Genomic DNA, 22,723 nt, shown 5'->3' on the forward strand with positions numbered 1-22,723 from the left:
CTGCTGTTTCCATGCTGATAATACTTGATACTTAATCAGATGGACTCATAATTTGTGTCAATATTTATTGTTCAAGGGAACTTCAGGTTGATGTGGAGTCTTTGACCAGACATGGACCATTTTATTAATTGTACCTCAAGGAATTTTGTTATTTCTTCATTTTGTGCAAAAAAACAAAGGACCGTTACAAAGTGACCAATATTACTGATGGGAAAGGAGAGCCCAGAAAAACCAGACTTTTGTCATGTTTTATTTATCAGTTTAAAAAAAATCCCCAGGTGGGTCTCATTTGGCTCTCAATTATGCTGCTGTAAACCAAGAGACACTCCACTGGAGGCAAGAGTCACACTGGTGTCAAACTCTTTAGGTGAGGAAAATCAGGACCATTGACCTTGGGGAAGGGAAAGAGGAAATAATATTTCATATTTCAGTTAGCTTAGACTAGTTGCTTATTATGAAATCCACTTCCAGGTCACACTAGATGGCCTCTATGTGGATTCAGTAAGTTATTCCCTTCGATTTTTACCCACCATTGAATGCCAGTTACCTGGAGAGTCCCTTGAGAGACCCCAAAGGAAGCGAACAAGCAAAAGAACTTATACTTAGGTCCTGACCTTGCAAAGACTTCATACACATGCTTGACTTCAATGAGATTTATTACCATGCATAAGGTTAAGCACATGTATAACTCTTTACAGGATCAGGGCTGGATTTAGGGCAGGACTGTCTTTTTAATATAGTGGGGTCCTGATCCCTGATTGGAATTTGTAGACACTACCACAGTCCAAACAACAATAATATTTCTGTTCAGCTTTTGTGTGAAAACCTAAGTAATGGAACTCCTGATATGTTTGTACATTTTAAGCAAATTTATATTTTAATAGATAAAAATGTTCATATGTGTTTAGGAGGATCTTAATCCTACCTGCGTCTTCTGGGATATGAACAAAAACAGTAAGTTTAAAAATTTTGCCAATTATTTTATGTGAGGAATAAAGATGTCTTGGTTTTTAAATCAATCACACACTTGACACCTGGGTAGACAGTCTTTTTGGCACATAGAATCCATTTTAGCTGAATACAAAGATACAGTTTATGTAGGTTTTTTCCTTTTCTTCCTTATCAATACAAAATAGTAAATAGAAACTGGTGAAGCCTGGGATGCTATTGCTTTGCTGGCTAAAACTTTTTGCTTGTGACAGCCAATAGTAGAAATCTGCAAATAGAATGTTGCACCCAATTCGAATAAGCTTTGTGCCTGGACTGGATATGCATGGGCTTCAACACTGGATACCAACGCTTCCAAAAGTGTCTGTATCTAAAGACAATCAGCTTTTGACTTTTTTTCCCCCACTTGCACAAATAGTAACTAGTCAGGAGCATGGGAAGCCTTTTAACAATCCTTTCTCAAGATTGATCTGGAAAAGATAGTGTATTTTAAAACTATGGGAGCTAGCTAGCTGTGAGCTTGTATCGCTTATCATGAGCCACAAACTCCTCTTGGTTACAAGGCATGAAAGGGAGAAAATTACAATAACAATATGAAAAGAGGCTGAACATCCGCTTCACCAGTGACAATGGCCTGTATGTCAGCAGCTCAGGGCATCCACAAAACTGGAGTGTGTTCAGAGTTGAGCACACAGGCCATTAACTGACATGCTACCTTACTGAAGAGTGAAAAAATCTGCTTATGCAATGACAAAAATTAATGCTTTTATACCCTGCTGCTGCCTCTTCCTTCTGCTCCTCCTCCTCTAAAGAGCCAACTTGGATAGGTTCATGGAACAGGAGTCTGTAAGAATCCAAGTTTTAGAGTGCTCCAAAACCTCTTGAGCCTCTTGAGTCTATTTAGATTCTCTTCTATCCACTGCAATCTATCTGCTTAATCTACCCCTCTGTAAGAGTACTTCATTGGCAAAAACTCTCGGAAATCTGATACTTCATTCTGCATTGATAAATATCATATTACTGGATCTGATGTATTCAATGGGGTTTTTCTACTTGAAAGTACACTAGATTTCATGTAGGGGCTCTAGAAGCTTGCCAAAGAAATTGTGCAGAGGTTTTGTGGGTTTTGTTTGCAGTTGTTGTAAGTGTCTGTATTGCTTGATTTCTGTAGATGGTAATGGTGGTTGGAACCCCACAGGCTGCATTGCACAAGCAGAATCAAGCGAGAATGAGACAGTTTGCTTATGCAATCATCTCACACACTTTGGGGTGCTGATGGTAAGTAGACCTTCATTGTTTGCTGATTATGTGAAACCACAATGTAATGATTTTGTTGGGGGGCAGAAGAGCTGCAGAGGCACGGTTGCAGAGCTGCAGTGTTACATAGGAACCTTCCCTAAAATAAAATTGACCCACAGCTAATCCTGAAAAGAACATAGCACAATGAGTCTTGTTCATGGCTGAATCCCAGGGGTGCTATCACAACACAAATAATGGGTAATAATATACTGTGGGCCGCTATATAACTCTGAGCTAGAGTAGTAGTTGTCAGACTTAGGTCCAAAAGAAGGCCATTATCCAGTGGAAGTAAACCAGATTCTAAACAGAGCCCCTGCCAATGCTGAAGCAGAAAAAAAAAGATTTTTGAAGCATATATGTTATTGATAAGATCCTGAAGACACTAGAGACCCAAAGCCATAATGCATTAAACACTAGGCAAAGGAAAGCCTTGTGGTCATTGCCACTCAACTGCCATCTCATTGCTGCTGAACCTCTGACATCAACAGAGAGGCACTTCAAGAAATACTTAAAATGACAAGCATCATTTGACTTTATGTATCAATTTATTCATCTCCAGTAAAAGGTGATCCAAGGGTTGAGTTAGTCAACTGACGTCCTAAGTAACCGTCACTTCTGTAATTCTTCTTAAGGGCCCAAGCCAACAAAAATTATTTGTGGTGTTTGGGGTCATGCGAGACCAGAATGCCTTTGATGAGACTCCAGAAGACAGATTTATACAAAGGAAATTGGGTGGGGGAGAAAAGCAATGTGCAACAGCCAGCCAGAAAATAGTCCCTACCTCTGTGGCAGGGGTTTTCCGGGATGGCTCAAGGGAAGGAGAACCTGACACTGAGAATTAATGGCTCCATCTGCAAAGAGGCTGAGAAGATTGCAGAAGAGGGGAGAATTCACAGACTGTGATGGAAGCCAGTGTTATATAGAGACAAACAGGGTTAGAGTGGAGAGCTGGAAATTGAAAAAGAGAAAGATGTAGGGCTGTGAGGGCAGATAAAGTAAGAGAAAATACTCTAGAGAGCGGGTGGAGAGAGAGAAATAAAATTCTGATATAGAAAGATAGATACAAAAAGAGAGAAAAGAGTGGACCCTAGTATTACGAAGAGAGAAAGAAAGGGGAAAATATATATCCTGCAATCAGGTAGAAATGCCACTGAAGAGGAAAACATAAGGCCAAAGAGCACAACAAAATCCCATCCTGCAATTCAACAGGCTGTAGATTTGAATAGATTTATATTTATATTTTTAATGTCAAAAGGTATAAACTAATCAATGTAAATATTTTTTTCCTAACTACTTGCTGTGGTAAGTAAATGGGCTTCATTCAGCCCTGTGCTGTACTAATCTCAAGTCAGTATATTCCAGGGTGCAGTGCCTCTGCTGGAAGAAAGTCCATCCATAGGGAAGTTGTGGTGGTGCAAACACTTGCCAATTCTGCTCTTCCAGGGGCCTGCAGCACAGCCTCCCAACTGGATGGCGCTAGTTGGAAGAAGATATGACCAGGATAACTGGAGGTTGCACTGTTTCAGCACTCATGTCCCCCTGGCACCTTGAACAATACCCTCTATTACAGCCTCTTTTGCAGAATCCTCAGGGAAGAGCTTCATAGCAAACACAGTTTACCTTCCTGTGGGGATGGTGTTGCCTCCAGATGTGTATATAGCCTTGCACCAGTGGGGTGAATTTAAATGTTTCTAAAAGAAAAAATACAAAAAGGAGGGAAAGCTATGAAATTTATGCAGTCTTTTCGTAAAGTCTGATGGTTTTATAAAATCCCCCATCTTCTCTGGGTTCCCACATCCTTAGCAACCTTACTCAATATTGCACTGTACTGCGGCATTCTCTCTAACATTACATTCCTTGGCTCCAGAAACATTCTTCCAGGGAGAATGTTTGCTATTCGTGCAGGTACATGTGTTTTGATTTAACCAGTTTAACTAGGATATTTTAAAAAGAAAAATGATAAATATTTGAAATACCAAGATATAAAATGAGGGGAAACAGGAAAATCTTTTCTTGCAGATGATTTACAGAACCAGGGAGCCATATATTATAAAATTTGGCTTCCCTGGCCTCATAATATAGTTGCTTTGTTCACATCTTGCTTGAATTTAAATAGGAAAAATGTCATAAGGCTTTTTGTCCTTTTGCAGACTAATTATATTCTAGCTTTTCATGCTCACAGGGAAAAATGAACTTTCTTTAGGATATGTTCAATGAGTCCCTTCTAGTCTGAATGTTTTTGTTGCATTAAGAAGTGAGAAGGAAGTCTTCTGAATTTTGACTGTGTTCCAATGGAAGATTTTTACATACTTTTTACATGCTTTTTCTGTTTTAATAATCCTGCTTGACTTTCCACACAGATATTTAGTTACTTTCACAGGATGTTCTCTGGATTTAGATAAACAGTCTTACAAGTGTCTGACACAGACACAAGGGAATTGACAACTGCACGCAAGTCTTGCATCTCCCTTCTGAAGAATGGCATATTTTTAGAGTTTAAAAAACAATTTAATAGGCCCTTTACAAAAATAGCTATCAAACAATAGTCTCCATTAAATGTGAGCATTTGCTAATAGTTGCATCACAGAGATGCTATAAGAAAAGGAGTACTTGTGGCACCTTAGAGACTAACAAATTTATTAGAGCATAAGCTTTCGTGAGCTACAGCTCACTTCATCGGATGCATTTGGTGGAAAAAACAGAGGGGAGATTTATATACACACACAGAGAACATGAAACAATGGGTTTATCATACACACTGTAAGGAGAGTGATCACTTAAGATAAGCCATCACCAGCAGCAGGGGGGGAAAGGAGGAAAACCTTTCATGGTGACAAGCAAGGTAGGCTAATTCCAGCAGTTAACAAGAATATCTGAGGAACAGTGGGGGGTGGGGTGGGGGGAGAAATACCATGGGGAAATAGTTTTACTTTCTGTAATGACTCATCCATTCCCAGTCTCTATTCAAGCCTAAGTTAATTGTATCCAGTTTACAAATTAATTCCAATTCAGCAATCTCTCGTTGGAGTCTGTTTTTGAAGCTTTTTTGTTGAAGGATAGCCACTCTTAGGTCTGTAATCGAGTGACCAGAGAGATTGAAGTGTTCTCCAACTGGTTTTTGAATGTTATAATTCTTGATGTCTGATTTGTGTCCATTCATTCTTTTACGTAGAGACTGTCCAGTTTGGCCAATGTACATGGCAGAGGGGCATTGCTGGCACATGCTGGCATATATCACATTGGTCGATGCGCAGGTGAAGGAGCCTCTGATAGTGTGGCTGATGTGATTAGGCCCTATGATGGTATCCCCTGAATAGATATGTGGACAGAGTTGGCAACGGGCTTTGTTGCAAGGATAGGTTCCTGGGTTAGTGGTTCTGTTGTGTGGTGTGTGGTTACTGGTGAGTATTTGCTTCAGATTGGGGGGCTGTCTGTAAGCAAGGACTGATCCATCTCCCAAGATCTGTGAGAGTGATGGGTCGTGCTTCAGGATAGGTTGTAGATCCTTGATGATGCGTTGGAGAGGTTTTAGTTGGGGGCTGAAGGTGATGGCTAGTGGTGTTCTGTTATTTTCTTTGTTGGGCCTGTCCTGTAGTAGGTGACTTCTGGGTACTCTTCTGGCTCTGTCAATCTGTTTCTTCACTTCAGCAGGTGGGTATTGTAGTTGTAGGAATGCATGATAGAGATCTTGTAGGTGTTTGTCTCTGTCTGAGGGGTTGGAGCAAATGTGGTTATATCGTAGAGCTTGGCTGTAGACAATGGATCGAGTGGTATGATCTGGATGAAAGCTAGAGGCATGTAGGTAGGAATAGCGGTCAGTAGGTTTCCGATATAGGGTGGTGTTTATGTGACCATCGCTTATTAGCACCGTAGTGTCCAGGAAGTGGATCTCTTATGTGGACTGGTCCAGGCTGAGGTTGATGGTGGGATGGAAATTGTTGAAATCATGGTGGAATTCCTCAAGAGCTTCTTTTCCATGGGTCCAGATGATGAAGATGTCATCAATGTAGCGCAAGTAGAGTAGGGGCATTAGGGGACGAGAGCTGAGGAAGTGTTGTTCTAAGTCAGCCATAAAAATGTTGGCATACTGTGGGGCCATGCGGGTACCCATCGCAGTGCCGCTGATTTGAAGGTATACATTGTCACCAAATGTGAAATAGTTATGGGTGAGGACAAAGTCACAAAGTTCAGCCACCAGGTTAGCCGTGACAGTATCGGGGATACTGTTCCTGACGGCTTGTAGTCCATCTTTGTGTGGAATGTTGGTGTAGAGGGCTTCTACATCCATAGTGGCTAGGATGGTGTTTTTAGGAAGATCACCAATGGACTGTAGTTTCCTCAGGAAGTCAGTGGTGTCTCGAAGATAGCTGGGAGTGCTGGTAACGAAGGGCCTGAGGAGGGAGTCTACATAGCCAGACAATCCTGCTGTCAGGGTGCCAATGCCTGAGATGATGGGGCGTCCAGGATTTCCAGGTTTATGGATCTTGGGTAGCAGATAGAATACCCCAGGTCGGGGTTCTAGGGGTGTGTCTGTGCAGATTTGTTCTTGTGCTTTTTCAGGGAGTTTCTTGAGCAAATGCTGTAGCTTGTTTTGGTAACTCTCAGTGGGATCAGAGGGTAATGGCTTGTAGAAAGTGGTGTTGGAGAGCTGCCTAGTAGCCTCTTGTTCATACTCCAACCTATTCATGATGACGACAGCACCTCCTTTGTCAGCCTTTTTGATTATGATGTCAGAGTTGTTTCTGAGGCTGTGGATGGCAATGTGTTCTGCATGGCTGAGGTTATGGGGTAAGCGATGCTGCTTTTCCACAATTTCAGCTCGTGCACGTCGGCGGAAGCACTCTATGTAGAAATCCAGGCTGCTGTTTCGACCTTCAGGAGGAGTCCACCCAGAATCCTTCTTTTTGTAGTGTTGGCAGGAAGGTCTCTGTGGGTTAATATGTTGGTCAGAGGTGTGTTGGAAATATTCCTTGAGTCTGAGACGTCAAAAATAGGATCCTAGGTCACCACAGAACTGTATCATGTTCGTGGGGGTGAAGGGGCAAAAGGAGAGGCCCCGAGATAGGACAGATTCTTCTGCTGGGCTAAGAGTATAGTTGGATAGATTAATAATATTGCTGGGTGGGTTACGGGAACCATTGTTGTGGCCCCTTGTGGCATATAATAGTTTAGATAGCTTAGTGTCCTTTTTCTTTTGTAGAGAAGCAAAGTGTGTGTTGTAAATGGCTTGTCTAGTTTTTGTAAAGTCCAGCCACGAGGAAGTTTGTGTGGAAGGTTGGTTCTTTATGAGAGTATCCAGTTTTGAGAGCTCATTCTTAATCTTTCCCTGTTTGCTGTAGAGGATGTTGATCAGGTGGTTCCGCAGTTTCTTTGAGAGTGTGTGGCACAAGCTGTCAGCATAGTCTGTGTGGTATGTAGATTGTAATAGATTTTTTACCTTCAGTCCTTTCGGGATGATGTCCATCTGTTTGCATTCGGAGAGGAAGATGATGTCTGTCTGTATCTGTGCGAGTTTTTTCATGAAGTTGACAGATTTCCACTCTATACGGCTAAATTCAGTGCCTTGCACAATGACAGGTTTCAGAGTAGTAGCCGTGTTAGTCTGTATTCACAAAAAGAAAAGGAGTACTTGTGGCACCTTAGAGACTAACAAATTTATTAGAGCATAAGCTTTCGTGAGCTACAGCTCACTTCATCGGATGCATTTGGTGAACAAATTTATTAGAGCATAAGCTTTCGTGAGCTACAGCTCACTTCATCGGATGCATTTGGTGAACAAATTTATTAGAGCATAAGCTTTCGTGAGCTACAGCTCACTTCATCGGATGCATTTGGTGAACAAATTTATTAGAGCATAAGCTTTCGTGAGCTACAGCTCACTTCATCGGATGCATTTGGTGAACAAATTTGTACCCAGGCCTGGCCCACACTTGAAAATTAAGTCAGTTTAACTACATTGGGCAGGGGTTTGAATTTTTCAAACCCCTGAGTGATGAAGTTATGCTAACTTAAGCCCTTGTGGAGCCACCTCTAGGTCAACAGAAGATAATTCTGTCGATCCAGCTACCGCATCTCATGGCATTACCTATCCCAATGGGAGAATCCCTCCAGTCAGCATAGGTACTGTCCATACTGAAGTGCTACAGCGGTGCAGCTATGTCTCTGTAGCATGTTAAGTGAAGACAAGCCCTCAGAAAAAGAAATATCATTACGATTTATTCTCAGACTGTACTGTGTAGCAATTAGAGCTGGACAGAAAAGAGGGGTGAAAATTCCCCAGAATGTTCACATTTAATTTTCAATTTTTGTGTTGAAATGTTGGTTAGTAAGTAAAATATTTGTTCCATGGATGCCAACACACATGTAATCTCTTAGGAGATTGTATTGAACATAGCTATTGTTATGAGAATTTCTGTGATTCTCTTATTCTCCAGCATGGTGTCAATTTGACTATAAATACATATACAATTATATTTCCTGTAGCAGATTCAATTTAAACGCATTCAGTGTAAAAGAGAGACGCATATGCGCCTCTGAACATAAAAGGGTTGAGAGGATGAGAAAATTGCAAATGATTGATTTTTCTACAAAAGGCCATTTGAATTCTGGGTGATGAAGTATAATGAACAGCAGAGACCTATGTGTAGGGCCCTACCAATTTCACGGCCATAAAAAACATGTCACAGACCATGAAATAAGCCCTTCCCTGTGAAATCTGATCTCCCCCTGGCTGCTGGAAGTGTCTTAGCCAGGGGGCTCTTAGCTGCAAGTCCTGGCTGGGCTGGGAATGGACAGGACTTGTCCTTCCCCTGCTTGGCCACTCTCACTCTCAGGGGGAGATCAGACGCACCTCGGAGTGCCTCCCGCTGCTGCAGGAAGCTCCCTGCCCAGCACTGGAAGTTCCTGCAGCTGGAGCTTTGTGGAGATGGGTCCGATCTCCCCCTGCCCCTCAAAGCACCCCAGCTAGGGGACCCCTAGCTGCAAGTCCCTGGGGAGGGACAGGACTTGTCCTTCCTTTGCATGGCAGCTTGGGGCAGGGAGGTGGGGGGAGAGGAGATCAGACCCATTTCCAAGTACCTTTTGGGTTGGGATCCCCACAGTTATACCATGAAATTTCAGATGTAAACAGCTTAAAAAGTGAAACTGACCAATTTTAAAACCCTCTGGCTATGAAATTGATCAAATGGACTGTGAATTTGGTAGGACCCTACCTATGTGTGTCTGCTGATCCAAACTGTAATAGTACTTCAAATAATGGTCCTTATGATATTCCACTGAGGGTTACACATGTGCACCATGCACCCGGAGTCAGAAAATTTGAAAAGTAGAGTCTGTTGGTCCACACGTGTGCCTGGCTCACCTTGTGCTTCCACGACCACTGCATCTCCAGTTTCATAGATTCATAGATTCATAGATATTAAGGTCAGAAAGGACCATTCTGATCATCTAGTCCGACCTCCTGCACAATGCAGGCCACAGAATCTCACCCACCCACTCCTATGAAAAACCTCACCTATGTCTGAGCTATTGAAGTCCTCAAATCGTGGTTTAAAGACTTCAAGGAGCAGAGAATCCTCCCTCAAGTGACCCGTGCCCCATGCTACAGAGGAAGGCGAAAAACCTCCAGGGCCTCTCCAATCTGCCCTGGAGGAAAATTCCTTCTCACCATCACATAGTCCTGGTTGGAACTTTCAGTGTCTTTGTTTCTGACAAACTTTAAGATAAGGATAGTTGTACGTAGTTTACCAGACTATAGTAATTTTACCACTTTTATTGTAGATTTTATTAGTCAATACTTTTTGGTACTTCATTTAAATAGACTTTGAGGGATTTTCAACCCCCTATCCCATGTGCAGGTATTGGACTGTGCCCAGGAGTCTAGGCTTCAAACGCTGCACCTCCTGCTTACACTCCTTCTTGATCAGCAACAGCCACCAACATTGTCTCTACTGCCTGGGGGAAGCTCACATTGCATCCAGGTTGAGTATTTGCCAATCCTTTACCAGCCACACCTGAGAAGACCAGGCTTTTCGCTTCCAGCAGCACATCAGGGAGCTCTCCATGAGACTGTACTCAGACCCAGGCCAGGGAACTCCCCCAGTACATCGGCCTGACTCAGCAAGGAATGCGCCTCCAGCTACCATGTCTAAATCCAGTGCCGGAAGTACCACCCCCATGGACCCCATGGCGAGGCCTAGTCAGGAGGTAAGGAAGCACATCCATGAGCATGGGACTAAGTCTTCCTCCAAATCAAAGATGATGGATGCTGTTTCCACAAATTCAAGGCATGAGGACAGAGCATAACCTAAGTCCCATGACAAGAGAAAAAGACCACAAGCAATGGGATCCAGCAGTTCCGAGCACCGATCCATCAATACCACCAGCATCATCAGGCCACAAGATTCTGGAAAAGACCACATCGCCAGCACTGATACCCAGAAAAGAGAGTGCCTCTTACTTCAGGGAGATGCAGAATTGTGACCAAACCTCAAGATGTGTTTGCATTGCTGGACCCAGAGTCACCCCCTCCATTGGGTCCTTCCACTTCTAGAGAGATCAGATCTCCACTCTGGGATATGCCTCTGGTACGGGATCCCTCATTCTCTGCACAGATATGCTATGCTTTTCCACCAGCTCTGACAGTACTGTCATTGGAACCAGAGTCCGCCTTCTCCTCTTCCAATGAATCAGAACCCGGAGAAGAACCACCTGTGTCATACCATTCCTATGCACCTTTTTGGATACTGTCACATTCATGGCAGCATCTACCACCTCAGAACCATTGGTACCCCATGCCATGGAGACCCCCCACAACCTCCTTCAGACCCACCCTATTGGGCATACTGGGCACTGGGCACAAGTACCTCCCCTCGGAACCTGTCTGATCTCTGAGGGAACATTTGTCTGCCTGCCTTTTAAGGGATCTTTTAGGCAGGTGTTTGAATCTGGTGGTAGAGAAGGAACCCTTTACTCCAGTTTCAGCAATGCCACTGAAACCAGCAATATTTCCCTCTTCATCTCCAGATGAGGCAGTGACTACAGCTTCCCCTTCCTCACCAGATGACTTTAGACAATTTCAGGACCTGTTGCGGAGAGTCCCAGGGGACTCCAGATTCCCCTGGAAGAAATTCAAAACCCGAACACGAGCTGCTAGATATCTTCCACGCGTCAGGTCTGGCGAGAATTGTATTACCAATTAACAAAGCTATTCTGGAGCCTGCCAGGACAGCGTGATGCACATCTGCCACATACACAGCTACCCCTAAAGGGGCCAAAAAGTGCTATTATGTTCCTTCCAAGGGTTCTGAGTTCCTTTTTTCTCATCATCCTCCGAACTTCCTAGTAGACCAGGCTGCGACCAAATGGGCCAAACAACATCCTTGATCTATGCCAGCTGATAAAGAGGGCAAGCATCTGGACCTTTTGGGAAGCAAGGTATTTTCTTTGTCTAGCCTGCAATTCAGGATTGCAAAGTATCAGGCTTTACTAGGCAAATATGACTTCCTGCATTACAGTAAATTAGAGGAATTTATTGATAGCCTGCCACAACATGGTCAGGCTTGTTTTGAGGCGCTTATTGAGGAAGGGAAGCTGGTGGCCAGAATGGCCCTCCAATTGGCATTGGATGCAGCAGATACCTCCTCCAGGCCCCTGGCTATGGCCATAGTCATGCATGGGGAGTCTTGGTTCCATTCTTCTGGTTTCCCTAGAGAGGTACAGAACACTACTGAAGACCTTCCGTTCAATGAATCCCATCTTTTTAACCAGAAGATGGATGAATAGCTGCATCTGCGCAAGGATTCCAGGGCCACCCTTTGATATTTGGGCATCTATACTCCTGCCCTGAAGCAAAAATTCCACCACCAACCACCCATTCAACACTATAGGTCTCCTCAATTCTACTCTCAGAGGAGACCTTATGAGCCTCCAAGAAAATGTCAAAAGGCACAGAGCTCTTGCCTCCCAGGGGCCCCCTTGCAGGCTTTGACATTACCTCCAGCCAAGAGGTATTTCTGATACAAGCCTGAAAGCCGCCAACCTCTGTGCCTACCATCTCATGACCCTCCAACTACCTTTGGGGTCATTTAGCACTCTTTTCCCACACTTAAAGTGAATAACAATGGACAGATAGGTATTGAACATCATCCACCATAGCTATACACTCCTCCAAGACTTCTCTACCCCATCAGAGACCACTCTCATGACACCATTCTCTCCCAAGAGATTAACTCCTTGTTACAACAGGGACCAATACACATTTTCCCAAAATATCAGGGAACGGGATTCTGCTCTGAAGAAAGGTGGGTGAAGATCAATCCTTACTCTCTGGTACCTCAGTCACTTCATCCATAAGGTCTACTTTTGTATGGTCACGCTGGCTCTTGATATGAAGGATGCTTACTTTCACATCAATATTCATCTGGCCCACAGTCACTTCCTGAGATTCACAGTGGGTACCCACCATTTCCAGTACACAGTGCTCCCATTTGGGATAGCCACCACTCCCAGAGTCTTCACCAAAGTTTTTTTTTCCTTCCTAGCAGCATATGTCAGACGTTATGGTGTCCTCGTGTTTCCATATCTCAATGATTGGCTCCTAGCCACAAGGTCCAGACAATAAACCCAGGTGTCAACCCATGTTACTCAACCTTCTTTTGTCCCTCAGAGTCAGTGTCAATGTAGAGAAATCGATCCTAAACCCCATGCAGTCTCTGAACTATCATAAGTTTGGTCACAGCATGAGCTTTCTTGCCTGGAAAGTGTCCACTGGTAATGGACAGAACTCACAACATAAACAATCAATATGTTCCAGCCAGAACTTGCCTGTCCCTCCTCAGCTACATGGCTTCATGTACTTACGTGACCTCCTTTGCACAACTCCATCTTCACTGCCTCCAGACTCCAGTCCATCTACTCGCCGAACTGCCACTCCAAAGTGCTATTATCCCTCCAATGGTGGACAGACCCACATGTGTGCAGGTTTCCTTTCTTTCTGCCTCTCCAGAGAAGATGATTATCACTGTCACATCCCTGGTGGGCTGGGGGACTCACTTCAGTGACCACATGGCTCAAGGAAAATGGACTTCCAGAGAATCCAGGATGCACATAAACATCCTGGAGCTCTGAGCTTTCAGAAGAGCATGCCAATCCTTCCTTCCATTCATCTGCTCCCGTGATGGTCTCATCATGTCAGACAACACTACCACTGGTTTTTACATCAACAAACAGAGGGACAAGATCATCTGCACTGTATGCAGAAGTGATCAATCTCTGCAACTGATGCATCAATCACCAGATCCTCTTGTCCTCAGCCTATCTTTATGGGACACAGAATGTATTCACAGGCTTACTCAGCAGACATTTTGCAATTGACCATGAGTGGGAACTTCACGATTCAATAGTACACAACATCTTCACTCCATGGAAGACCCCAACCAGAGACTTATTCACTTCACAGGTGAACAGCAAATGCACAATGTACTGTTCCAGGGGAGCCCTCAGTCACCATTCCCCGGACGAAACCCTCCTGCTCCTTTGGTCAGACCAACTATGCCTTTCTTCCACTACTGCTTCTACCTTTAGTACTGCACAAGATTCAGTGAGACAGAACAATGGTAATTCTGATCACTCCCTGCTGGCCCAGACAAATTCTGGTTCCCCAATATTCTCCACATGTCATCTGCTCACCAATTCCCATCCCCAATTGTCAAGATCTGCTGACCCATTGCAAAGGGAAGATCAGACCTCCCAATCCACATGCAGTACATCTCAGAGCATGATATTTGGATGGGTATCTGCCTTAGAATGAACATGCTCTTCAGCTATACAGAACATCCTTTCTAGCAGTAGGAAGGATTGTACCAGACGTTATCAGGGCAAGTGGTGATGTTTTTCATCATAGCGTCAACAAAAAGGTGATTTACCAGAATCAGTGCGGAGGGACTATGTTCTGTTCCCCCCGCTCATACTGGACTATGTTCTGTCACTAAAGTCATTGGGTTTCGCCTTCAATTCTTTGAAAGTACACCTGGTGGCAATTAGCACATTCCACCCTCCGGTGGAAGGTTTCTCAATCTTCACACACCCACTAACTGCCATCAGAACCTTCTCACCAACCAATAGCTCTTCAATGGGACCTGAATCTTGTTCTCTCTGTGCTAATGAAGACTCCCTTTGAACCTTTAGCTTCATGCTCTATGTCCCTCCTTTCCATGAAAGTTGCCTTCCTTGTTGCTACCACTTCCGTGAGAAGAGTTGTCAAAGTCGGTGCTATGATGTCAGACCCACCTTTCACAGTTTTCCACAAAGATGAAGTCTCTCTACAGCTACACCCCAAGTTCTTACCAAAGGTGGTTTCTCAATTACACATCCATGAAGCCATTTACTTACCTGTTTTTTTTCTGAAACCACATGCATCTGCAGCGGAATGTTGACTACATTCCCTCCATGTTCGATGAGCTCTGTACTTCTACCTGCAGAGAATTAAACCAATCAGGAAGTCCCGTAGACTTTTATTGCAATAGCGGAGAGACTCAAGGGACAGGCCATCTCCACCCAGAGAATCTCCAAGTGGATTTGGGGGTGTATCAAACTCTTATACCAGTTGTCTGGTCTATCTCCCCCTACAGGGTTACAAGCTCATTCCAAAAGGGCTCAGACTTTGACCTCGGTCTCCCTTCAGAATGTGCCACTCATTGACATATGTAGAGCGGTCATGTGGAGTTCTCTACATATCTTTGCTGTGCATTACGACTTAGTAAAATAATCTGCAGTGGATTCCTCCTTTGGTATGGCAGTCCTTCATACTACTGTTCCATCCTCATCCTCACACCCTCGTCCACCATAGTGAACTGCTTGTTCATTACCCTCAGTGGAATACAATAGGGACCATTACTCAAAGAAGAAGAGGCAGTTACATGTAACTTGAGGTTTTTCGAGATGTGTGGTCCTTAGCTGTATTCCTCATCCCACCCTCCTTCCCCTCTTCTATGGATCTGCTGGATTCATGGTGGAGAAGGAACTAGAAACGCAGTTGGTCCACCCCCTCTTTATCGCTTGGGTCAGGAGCACTACTTTTAAAATTCTTCAACTCCAGGCACATGGTGCACATGCATAACCCTCAATGGAATACAGTTAGGGACCACACATCTTAAAGAACCTCCATTTACAGGTAAGAAACCTCCTTTTACGGCACAATGTTTTCTGCTGATCCCAGCTGTAACAATACTTACGGCACAATGTTTTCAAGGGATGTGGGAAGGAAGTCAGATGTGTGACAACTACATACTAAATATCCAGTAAACTCAACCTCTAGAATTGGGATTATATAGATATTGCCTAAGTGTTCATGAATTTTTGCTTGACTTCACACCAACAAACAGTGTCATGCTCATAAAAAAGGAGTTTGCTGCAACTTAAGCCTCTTCCTCTTCTCTCATGTAGGACCTCCAGGGAACTGCTTCACAAATAGATCCACAAAATAACAAAGTCCTCACCTTTATCACCTACATTGGTTGTGGGATATCTGCCATATTTTCAGCTGCAACTCTTCTGACATATATTGCTTTTGAGTAAGTATTTGTGCTGTCAAAAACAATTCAAAACAAATATTTTGTTTGTAACCACAGGCCAGGATTTTTTGTTTGATTGGGTTTGGTTTGATTGGGATGTCTATGCGTCTCACAAAAAGTGGCTGAACACCACTGTGCTCCACTGTTAGACATGGAATGTTTCTTATAAAGAGGCCCAAGCCCAGATACTCTCTTCCTAATCTGACCACTTTTTGTGGCTCAGGATGGGCAAAGTAGTGGAATCTTGGTCCCAAATAATCTTCTTGAGGGGCATAACACGTCCCTTTATATATTTCAAAAATTTACCAACATGTTGCTCAGTCTTTTTTTTAAACTCGCTATTTAGGCCTCATAGTTCCTAAGTATAACAGGGAAAATCCAGCCCTTTCAGGCTGGAGACTTTCGGTAGAAAGGGGAAGTGAAATGAAGATATGCCATCTACTCAACAATTCTGAAAACATCCTACAGAAATGGCAGAATAGCCCAGGGATAAGGAGACTGTACAGTGGCACAGTTCTGGGGAAGATGGGAATGGGAGGTGAAGTGAAGTTGTGTCAGCTTCCAGCTGACAATCACACAATCACAAGAATAACCCTGATGTAACAGCACAGGGTGGCTCATAAAAGAGGATATTATGTAGTAGGACACTCTGTGGAGCTCTTAAAAAGTACCCATGTGTACCACCAATTACTGCATTCTGCTCAGTCCCTGTGGTATCATGCTATGGTCCAAAGAGGACATAATTTGTTGGGTAGGTTTCCAGTACATGAACTGTAATATTCAGTAGTTGGAAGGAAAATTCATTTGATTTTTAAATTCATTAGGATTTTACAAACTACAGAGAATGAGAATCTATGGTGGACTATGTCCCATTAAAAAAAGTAATGAACTTTTTTTAAAAAAGATCAGAAATTGGCTCTTGGTTGATAGTACATTTTTAAAGCTTTTTCCTTCAATTTGTCTACATTATTCAATGAAACATAAAACACATGTTTTAAAATGTAACTTGGTGGGGGGTTATATTTATACATAATACATTAGATACCTAGTATAATGACATTAAGGTCATTTGTTAATGAGCCATTGATCAGGAATAGCTGTGGTTTTCTGCCTAAGAAATGCAACAGAGGATTTCAACAATAGACCATTAAAGTCCATACCATCATGCCTTATTGCTACGTCAGTTTTTTATCAAGAAGAGACCACTGCTCCTTATTTCCTTTGTAAATTGGTAACCACAGCTGCTATAAATATCTCAGTACATTTTGGCTACTTAACATATGCCTCTGTTTTTGTCTCTCTAGAAAGTTACGAAGAGATTACCCCTCCAAAATCTTAATGAACTTGAGCACAGCCTTGCTCTTTCTCAACCTGGTCTTCCTGCTGGATGGTTGGATAGCATCATTCAACATAGAAGGCCTCTGCATAGCTGTTGCTGCCCTTTTGCACTTTTTCCTTCTGGCCACCTTTACCTGGATGGGACTGGAAGCAGTCCACATGTACATTGCTCTAGTAAAAGTGTTCAACACCTACATACGGCGATACATACTGAAATTTTGCATTATTGGCTGGGGTATGTGTGAGAAGATGTATTTCTTAGATAGTGTATATTTAAATTATGTATTATTATGCATTCCAGCAGTGCCAAGCGGCCCCAAGTGAGATTATAACCCCATTGTGCTAGGCACTCGATAAACATTAGAGCTGAGTTGATAACTGATTTTTTTGGTTCAGTGGCAAAACTGAAAAATGCAGGGGGGGGACAGGAATTTCAGGTTGAACAAAATGTTTAAGCCAAAATGAAATGAAATTTTTCCAGGTTTTTTTGTGTTTTGTACTCTTTTGTTTGTTTTAGTAAACTTCACTAAATTGTTAAATGAAATGTCAAAAGGAATCAAACCAAGATTTACTGAGCCTCTGTCCAGTGCCTCAACCACAAGTATAATGTATTTCTTAAAAATAACTAAGATTCATTGAAAGAAGGCTTTTCTTCATTTTTTTTTTATAGCAGGGCCCTTTGGCTTCTGCCAAACATGCTGCCTGAATGCATCTGTTGTGTTCAAAATAATACAGAGCAACACAAAACCATTAGCCTCATGAACAGTGTGGTGATCACAGTCCAGTTCCTAGTTGGCAGGTTCCATATAGTAAAAATAACTCTCATGACTGGCATCCTTGCTGACAGTCTCAGCAGAGAGGACAAGGATTGAATGGTCAGTGAAACTGACCCTTAGGAGTAATTTCTCCAACACAGGAATGAGACACATAAACAGTATAGAGACTTACGCTGATGCTGCTTATGCTGTATCTCTGAGGACAGAGGGCTTCAGTATAGCTGTCAGTCCAGCACCTTTCTCAGGCACTACATTCACTTTATATTATATAGAAAAAAGTATATAGAACTTCTGTTTATGTAGGGGTCTAGATAGAGGATATAAGAGGATATAGAGTTTTGTAAAAATACAAACTGCACAGCTTTACATTGTAGCTGAAGGAATAAAAGAGGGCCAGTTTTTAAAAGGATTGTGCACTTGTAGCTCCCACTGATTTCAACAGAACTTAGTTAGTACTCGGCACCTCTAAAAATCAGACTGTTTTAAGTTACATGCCTATATATGGATTTGGGAGCCTAACTTTAAGTAATCAGGGTTGAACATTTTTACTTTACTTTCCCCATGTGTAATAATAATATTTATCCCTTTATTTGTTAATGCTTGTAAAGCACTTTGAGATCCTTAGATGGAGATTTGACGTATATATAATTTGTGAGAAATCATTTATTTCATGCTGTTCTTCCATGCTGTGGTTTGTCATGGACAGATCTGGAGTTATATGGCTACCTCAAGATACTCTACGGTAAAGCAAACATTTTCAGCTCTTTTGATCATCAATAATGCAGCTTTGTCTGGGAGTTTCAGATGCTTTGGGTTTTGAAAACAAAAATACAATAGCTTTCTCTTGTATTACAGGTTTACCTGCTCTAGTGGTAGCAATTGTATTAGCAAGCACAAATACAAATGCAAGTCGTGTTTATGGCAAAGATTTATATGGCAGAGATGCTAAAGGGCAAGGAGGAGATGATTTGTAAGTAATTTTTAAAAAATTCTGTTACAGTTCTGTGTTTGCATTTTGCAAAGAATTTGGGAGTGGCCAAACTGGCACTCATCAATAGTCTCAAAGTTTGTAGATAAAGAACAAGAAAAGGTGTGATCATTATCTTCTAAATTGTTTGCTATGAGAAAATCTAAAACAATCCTATATTACCAAAAGCCATGTAAAAAATATCCCTATGCTGCTGAAAGTGAATAACTCATAGCTTTGCTGTTTCACAAAAAAAAATAAATACTTTGGTTTTATCTTAAATTTTTCACTTTTTGATGGAAATGAAAGATTGGTTGGGGGAAAGGGAGGAAGAGGTTGCTCAACAATCATGTTTCCTTTGTAAATAAAACAGCCTTTTCACAATGTAAGCTACCTAGCACTTCTGTCGTCCACATTTTTATGGAAACATTCCAAACAATCTCAGAGAAGCTTATTTTCTCACTGACTATATATTATCATATTATCAAGTCTTGCCTGATAAAACAGCACATTGAAAAAAAAAACCACCATTATATCTTCTCATTAAAACTTCATGTTAAGCATTCCAGTTCTCTCAGGCAGCCATTTTCAGCTAAAAGAATGAGCAACATAGGCGCAACTGATCCCTGGCCCAGTGCCTGTGATCATAATTGTCTAGTGGCTAGCCCCAAAGACCACCCACTGTGCTCCTTTCTTAAGATCAAGTAGTAGAGAGCTGAGTTTTTATGCTGGTGGTCCCGTTTCAGTACTATCTGAGAGCTGTGAGCATGTGTATGCTGCCAGTTCGTTACACCAATACACAATCTTCTATATTGATCCTGAAGCCACTTCAGATTATGGTAGAGCATTGCATGGTGGGACTGTAGTTCCCACAGGCTACATCTGTATGGTAAACATGAATTTTATATACAGTAGGTACATCCCTCAGGTACCTGGCAAGATACTAGTGTGTTCCTTAGTTACTCACAGATGCCCTGGAGCTTCACCCTGCATAAAGAAATAAAATGGTCAAAGGTTTGGGTTGTTCCACAGGGGAAATCTTATCTATACAGCAATGGAGACAGATGTAGATTAGTTTTAATAACTAAAGAGGAGCATAGATTTTAGTATCTAAGAATGACTGTTTTTTGTTTTGTTCTTAAAAACAGCTGCTGGATCAAGGATAAGGTTGTCTTTTATGTGACGGGTGCTGGTTACTTTGGAATTATGTTTCTTATGAACGTAGCCATGTTCGTGGTGGTGATGATGCAGATCTGCGGGAGGAATGGGAAAAGAAGCAATCGGACCCTGCGGGAAGAGGTCCTAAGGAATCTTCGTAGCATGGTCAGCCTGACCTTCCTGTTGGGCATGACATGGGGTTTTGCCTTTTTTGCCTGGGGCCCCTTAAATCTCCCTTTCATGTATCTCTTCGCAATATTCAATTCATTGCAAGGTAAGATTAATTCAATTTCAGTAAACAAAGCAAGGATTTAGCTGCTGATGTTATGCAAGGGAGTGTTTCTAGTGGTTTGACCAGGGGAATCGAAACCAGGTTTCTTAGGATCTGTCTTTGGTAATAATTCACTGCGCAAACATGGGACACTTAATTCTTATGCTCAAATAAATTTGTTAGTCTCTAAGGTGCCACAAGTACTCCTTTTCTTAATTCTCTCTGTGTCTCACTTCCAGTCTGTAAAACAAGAAGGCCTACCTCACATGGATGTTGTAAGGCTTCATTAATTAATGCTTGCAAAATTCTCCAAGTCGACCAGCCCTGCTTTTGCTATTGCTCACAGTTGAAAGTAACGCTAGTGATTACAGCAGATTACGTTCTGTTCAGGTCTCTTTCCTTTATTGAAGATCTGGGGGGGTTATTTTTCCAGCATAATGTATCCTTCAGTTGTGGAAAATGCTGTTAGTGGTAATCAAGTTATTGTACATCATAAATTATAGAATTATTCCACTGATATTTAAAATAATTTAAATTCAAGCAAATTTGTGCATAAACCACTCAGCATAAGAATCCTCTGCTCCACAAAAATAAAATCAATAAGAATGTCATTAATAGAGAACATATCATCCCACCAACAAATAAATATGGAGATAAAAATAAATCTTTCCAAAGATAAGCAAAATATCTTTCCTTCACAGAAAAGCATTTGTTCTGTGCGGATTTCATTCTATCTGCTACAGATGAAACAAATTTACTGCTGTAAGAGATTTACTAAGCTTTCGTGGGAAGAAAATAATATTGGTAAAATGTGAGTCAAAATGTCCAAATCTGGTGTTTTAAATATTTTTCCTCCCAAGGAAATATTTGGTGTTTTAAATATTTTTTCTCCCCAGATTCTGATATGATTTACTTCTGATTAAGGATAAAGAAATATTTGCTGTAATGTATCAATGAATAATACACAGAGTCTAGAGAGATTGGAAGCATAGGGAAGAACATAAAATGAGATTGAAAAAAAAATAAGTTAAGGGTCTGATTCAGCAAGAATCAGTGAACAGAATTCACATTGCCTTCAGTAGGGTTTTATGTGCAATGGTCCTGTAGGACTGAGCCCTAGTTCAGAACCTTTGAGGAATCTTTTTCAGTGGGAGAGGCATACTTTAAAAGCAGTAATTGCAAAAGAAAAAAAGGAAATGGGGAAGGGGAAGGGAAACCCAAGGAATGAAAGCAGATAGCAAATTAAACATGAGCTTGTAATGCAGTATGGTGGTGGAAGATGCCAGCATTTTAACTCCGAGACTATCTGTACAGAGGCATTACACCATGAAGCAGGGAGACGATAATCCTGTATAAAACACCAACCTGTCTGGAACTAGAATATTACTTATATTTCTGGGCATCTCCACACTAGAAAGAGTGAATAAAACTGAGGAAATTCAGAGAAGATTAACAAAAATCATTAAGGCTGGAGACATGCACCTAGGAGTAATGAGGTGAAACTAAGCAATGGAAAATTTAAGATATATATCAGGAAATATTTCCTAATAGTAAGATGCACTAGATTGTGGGAAGTCTCTCCAGGGAACTGCTGTAAATCCCATTGTTCGAGTCACCTATAGTGCACAGGATAAGTCATTAAAATACACAGAAAAGCACTTCCTGCAGATGGAGTAGGGGACGTCCATTAACTTGTGAGCTTAGGGTACCATCAAAGGGATACATTAAGGCAGAGGCAGGCAAACTTTTTGGCCTGAGAGCCACATCGGGTTTCCCAAATTGTATGGAGGGCCAGTTAGGGGAGGCTGTGTCTCCCCAAACAGCCAGGTGTGGCCTGGCCCCTGCCTCCTATCCGACCCCATCGCTTCTCGCCCCCTGACAGCCCCCCAGAACTCCGACCCCATCCACCACCACCTGCTCCCTGTCCCCTGACTGCTCCCCAGAACCCCTGCCCCTGACTGCCCCCCACCATCCCATCCAGCCCCCACCCTTCTTCCTGACTGCCCCGCGGGACCCTTGCCCCATCCAACCCTCCTGTTCCCTGCCCTCTGACCGCTCCGACCCCTACCCACACCCCCACCCCCGACCACCACCCCCAACTCCCTTGCCCTCTATCCAACCACCCCTGCCCCTTTACCGTGCTGTCTGGAGCACCAGTGGCTGGCGGCACTACAGCCGCGCCACCCGGAGCACCGGGTCAGGCTGCGGCTCTGCAACTGCGCTGCCCAGCCACCCAGAGCATTGTGCCGGCGGCGCAGCACGCTGAGGCTGCAAAGGAGGGGAAACAGCAGGGGAGGGGTCGGGGGCTAGCCTCCCAGGCCAGAAGCTCAGGGACGGGACAGTAGGGTCCTGTGCGCCGCATGTGGCCCGTGGGCCATAGTCTGCCCACCTCTGC

The 22,723-nt window shown here is 42.7% G+C and overlaps 1 protein-coding gene and 1 long non-coding RNA gene across 13 annotated transcripts in view; one reads left to right on the top strand and one right to left on the bottom strand.

Moving 5' to 3' along the window:
- ADGRG6 (adhesion G protein-coupled receptor G6) overlaps positions 1-22,723 on the top strand; it is a 158,352-nt gene that overhangs the window by 120,951 nt on the left and 14,678 nt on the right. For all 10 annotated transcript variants that reach the window (XR_006280009.1, XM_038396397.2, XM_043511118.1 and 7 more), the window contains 6 exons: positions 909-954; positions 2,120-2,226; positions 15,691-15,818; positions 17,123-17,391; positions 18,788-18,902; positions 20,048-20,331. Coding sequence is in view for 9 of the 10 variants with exons in the window: in XM_038396397.2 (XP_038252325.1) it covers positions 909-954; positions 2,120-2,226; positions 15,691-15,818; positions 17,123-17,391; positions 18,788-18,902; positions 20,048-20,331 (949 nt within the window). In the remaining variant the exon portion in view is untranslated. The remainder of the gene's footprint in view (positions 1-908; positions 955-2,119; positions 2,227-15,690; positions 15,819-17,122; positions 17,392-18,787; positions 18,903-20,047; positions 20,332-22,723) is intronic.
- Positions 10,004-22,723, bottom strand: part of LOC122459370 — a 95,220-nt gene continuing 82,500 nt past the window's right edge. For all 3 annotated transcript variants that reach the window (XR_006280011.1, XR_006280012.1, XR_006280010.1), the window contains exons 3-6: positions 20,590-20,790; positions 19,832-19,886; positions 14,638-14,720; positions 10,004-11,953 (exon numbers count right to left, since the gene is read on the bottom strand). This is a non-coding gene — a long non-coding RNA (uncharacterized LOC122459370). The remainder of the gene's footprint in view (positions 11,954-14,637; positions 14,721-19,831; positions 19,887-20,589; positions 20,791-22,723) is intronic.

The sequence above is a fragment of the Dermochelys coriacea genome, chromosome 3 (genome assembly GCF_009764565.3).
Source record: "Dermochelys coriacea isolate rDerCor1 chromosome 3, rDerCor1.pri.v4, whole genome shotgun sequence".
Taxonomy (NCBI): domain Eukaryota; kingdom Metazoa; phylum Chordata; order Testudines; family Dermochelyidae; genus Dermochelys; species Dermochelys coriacea.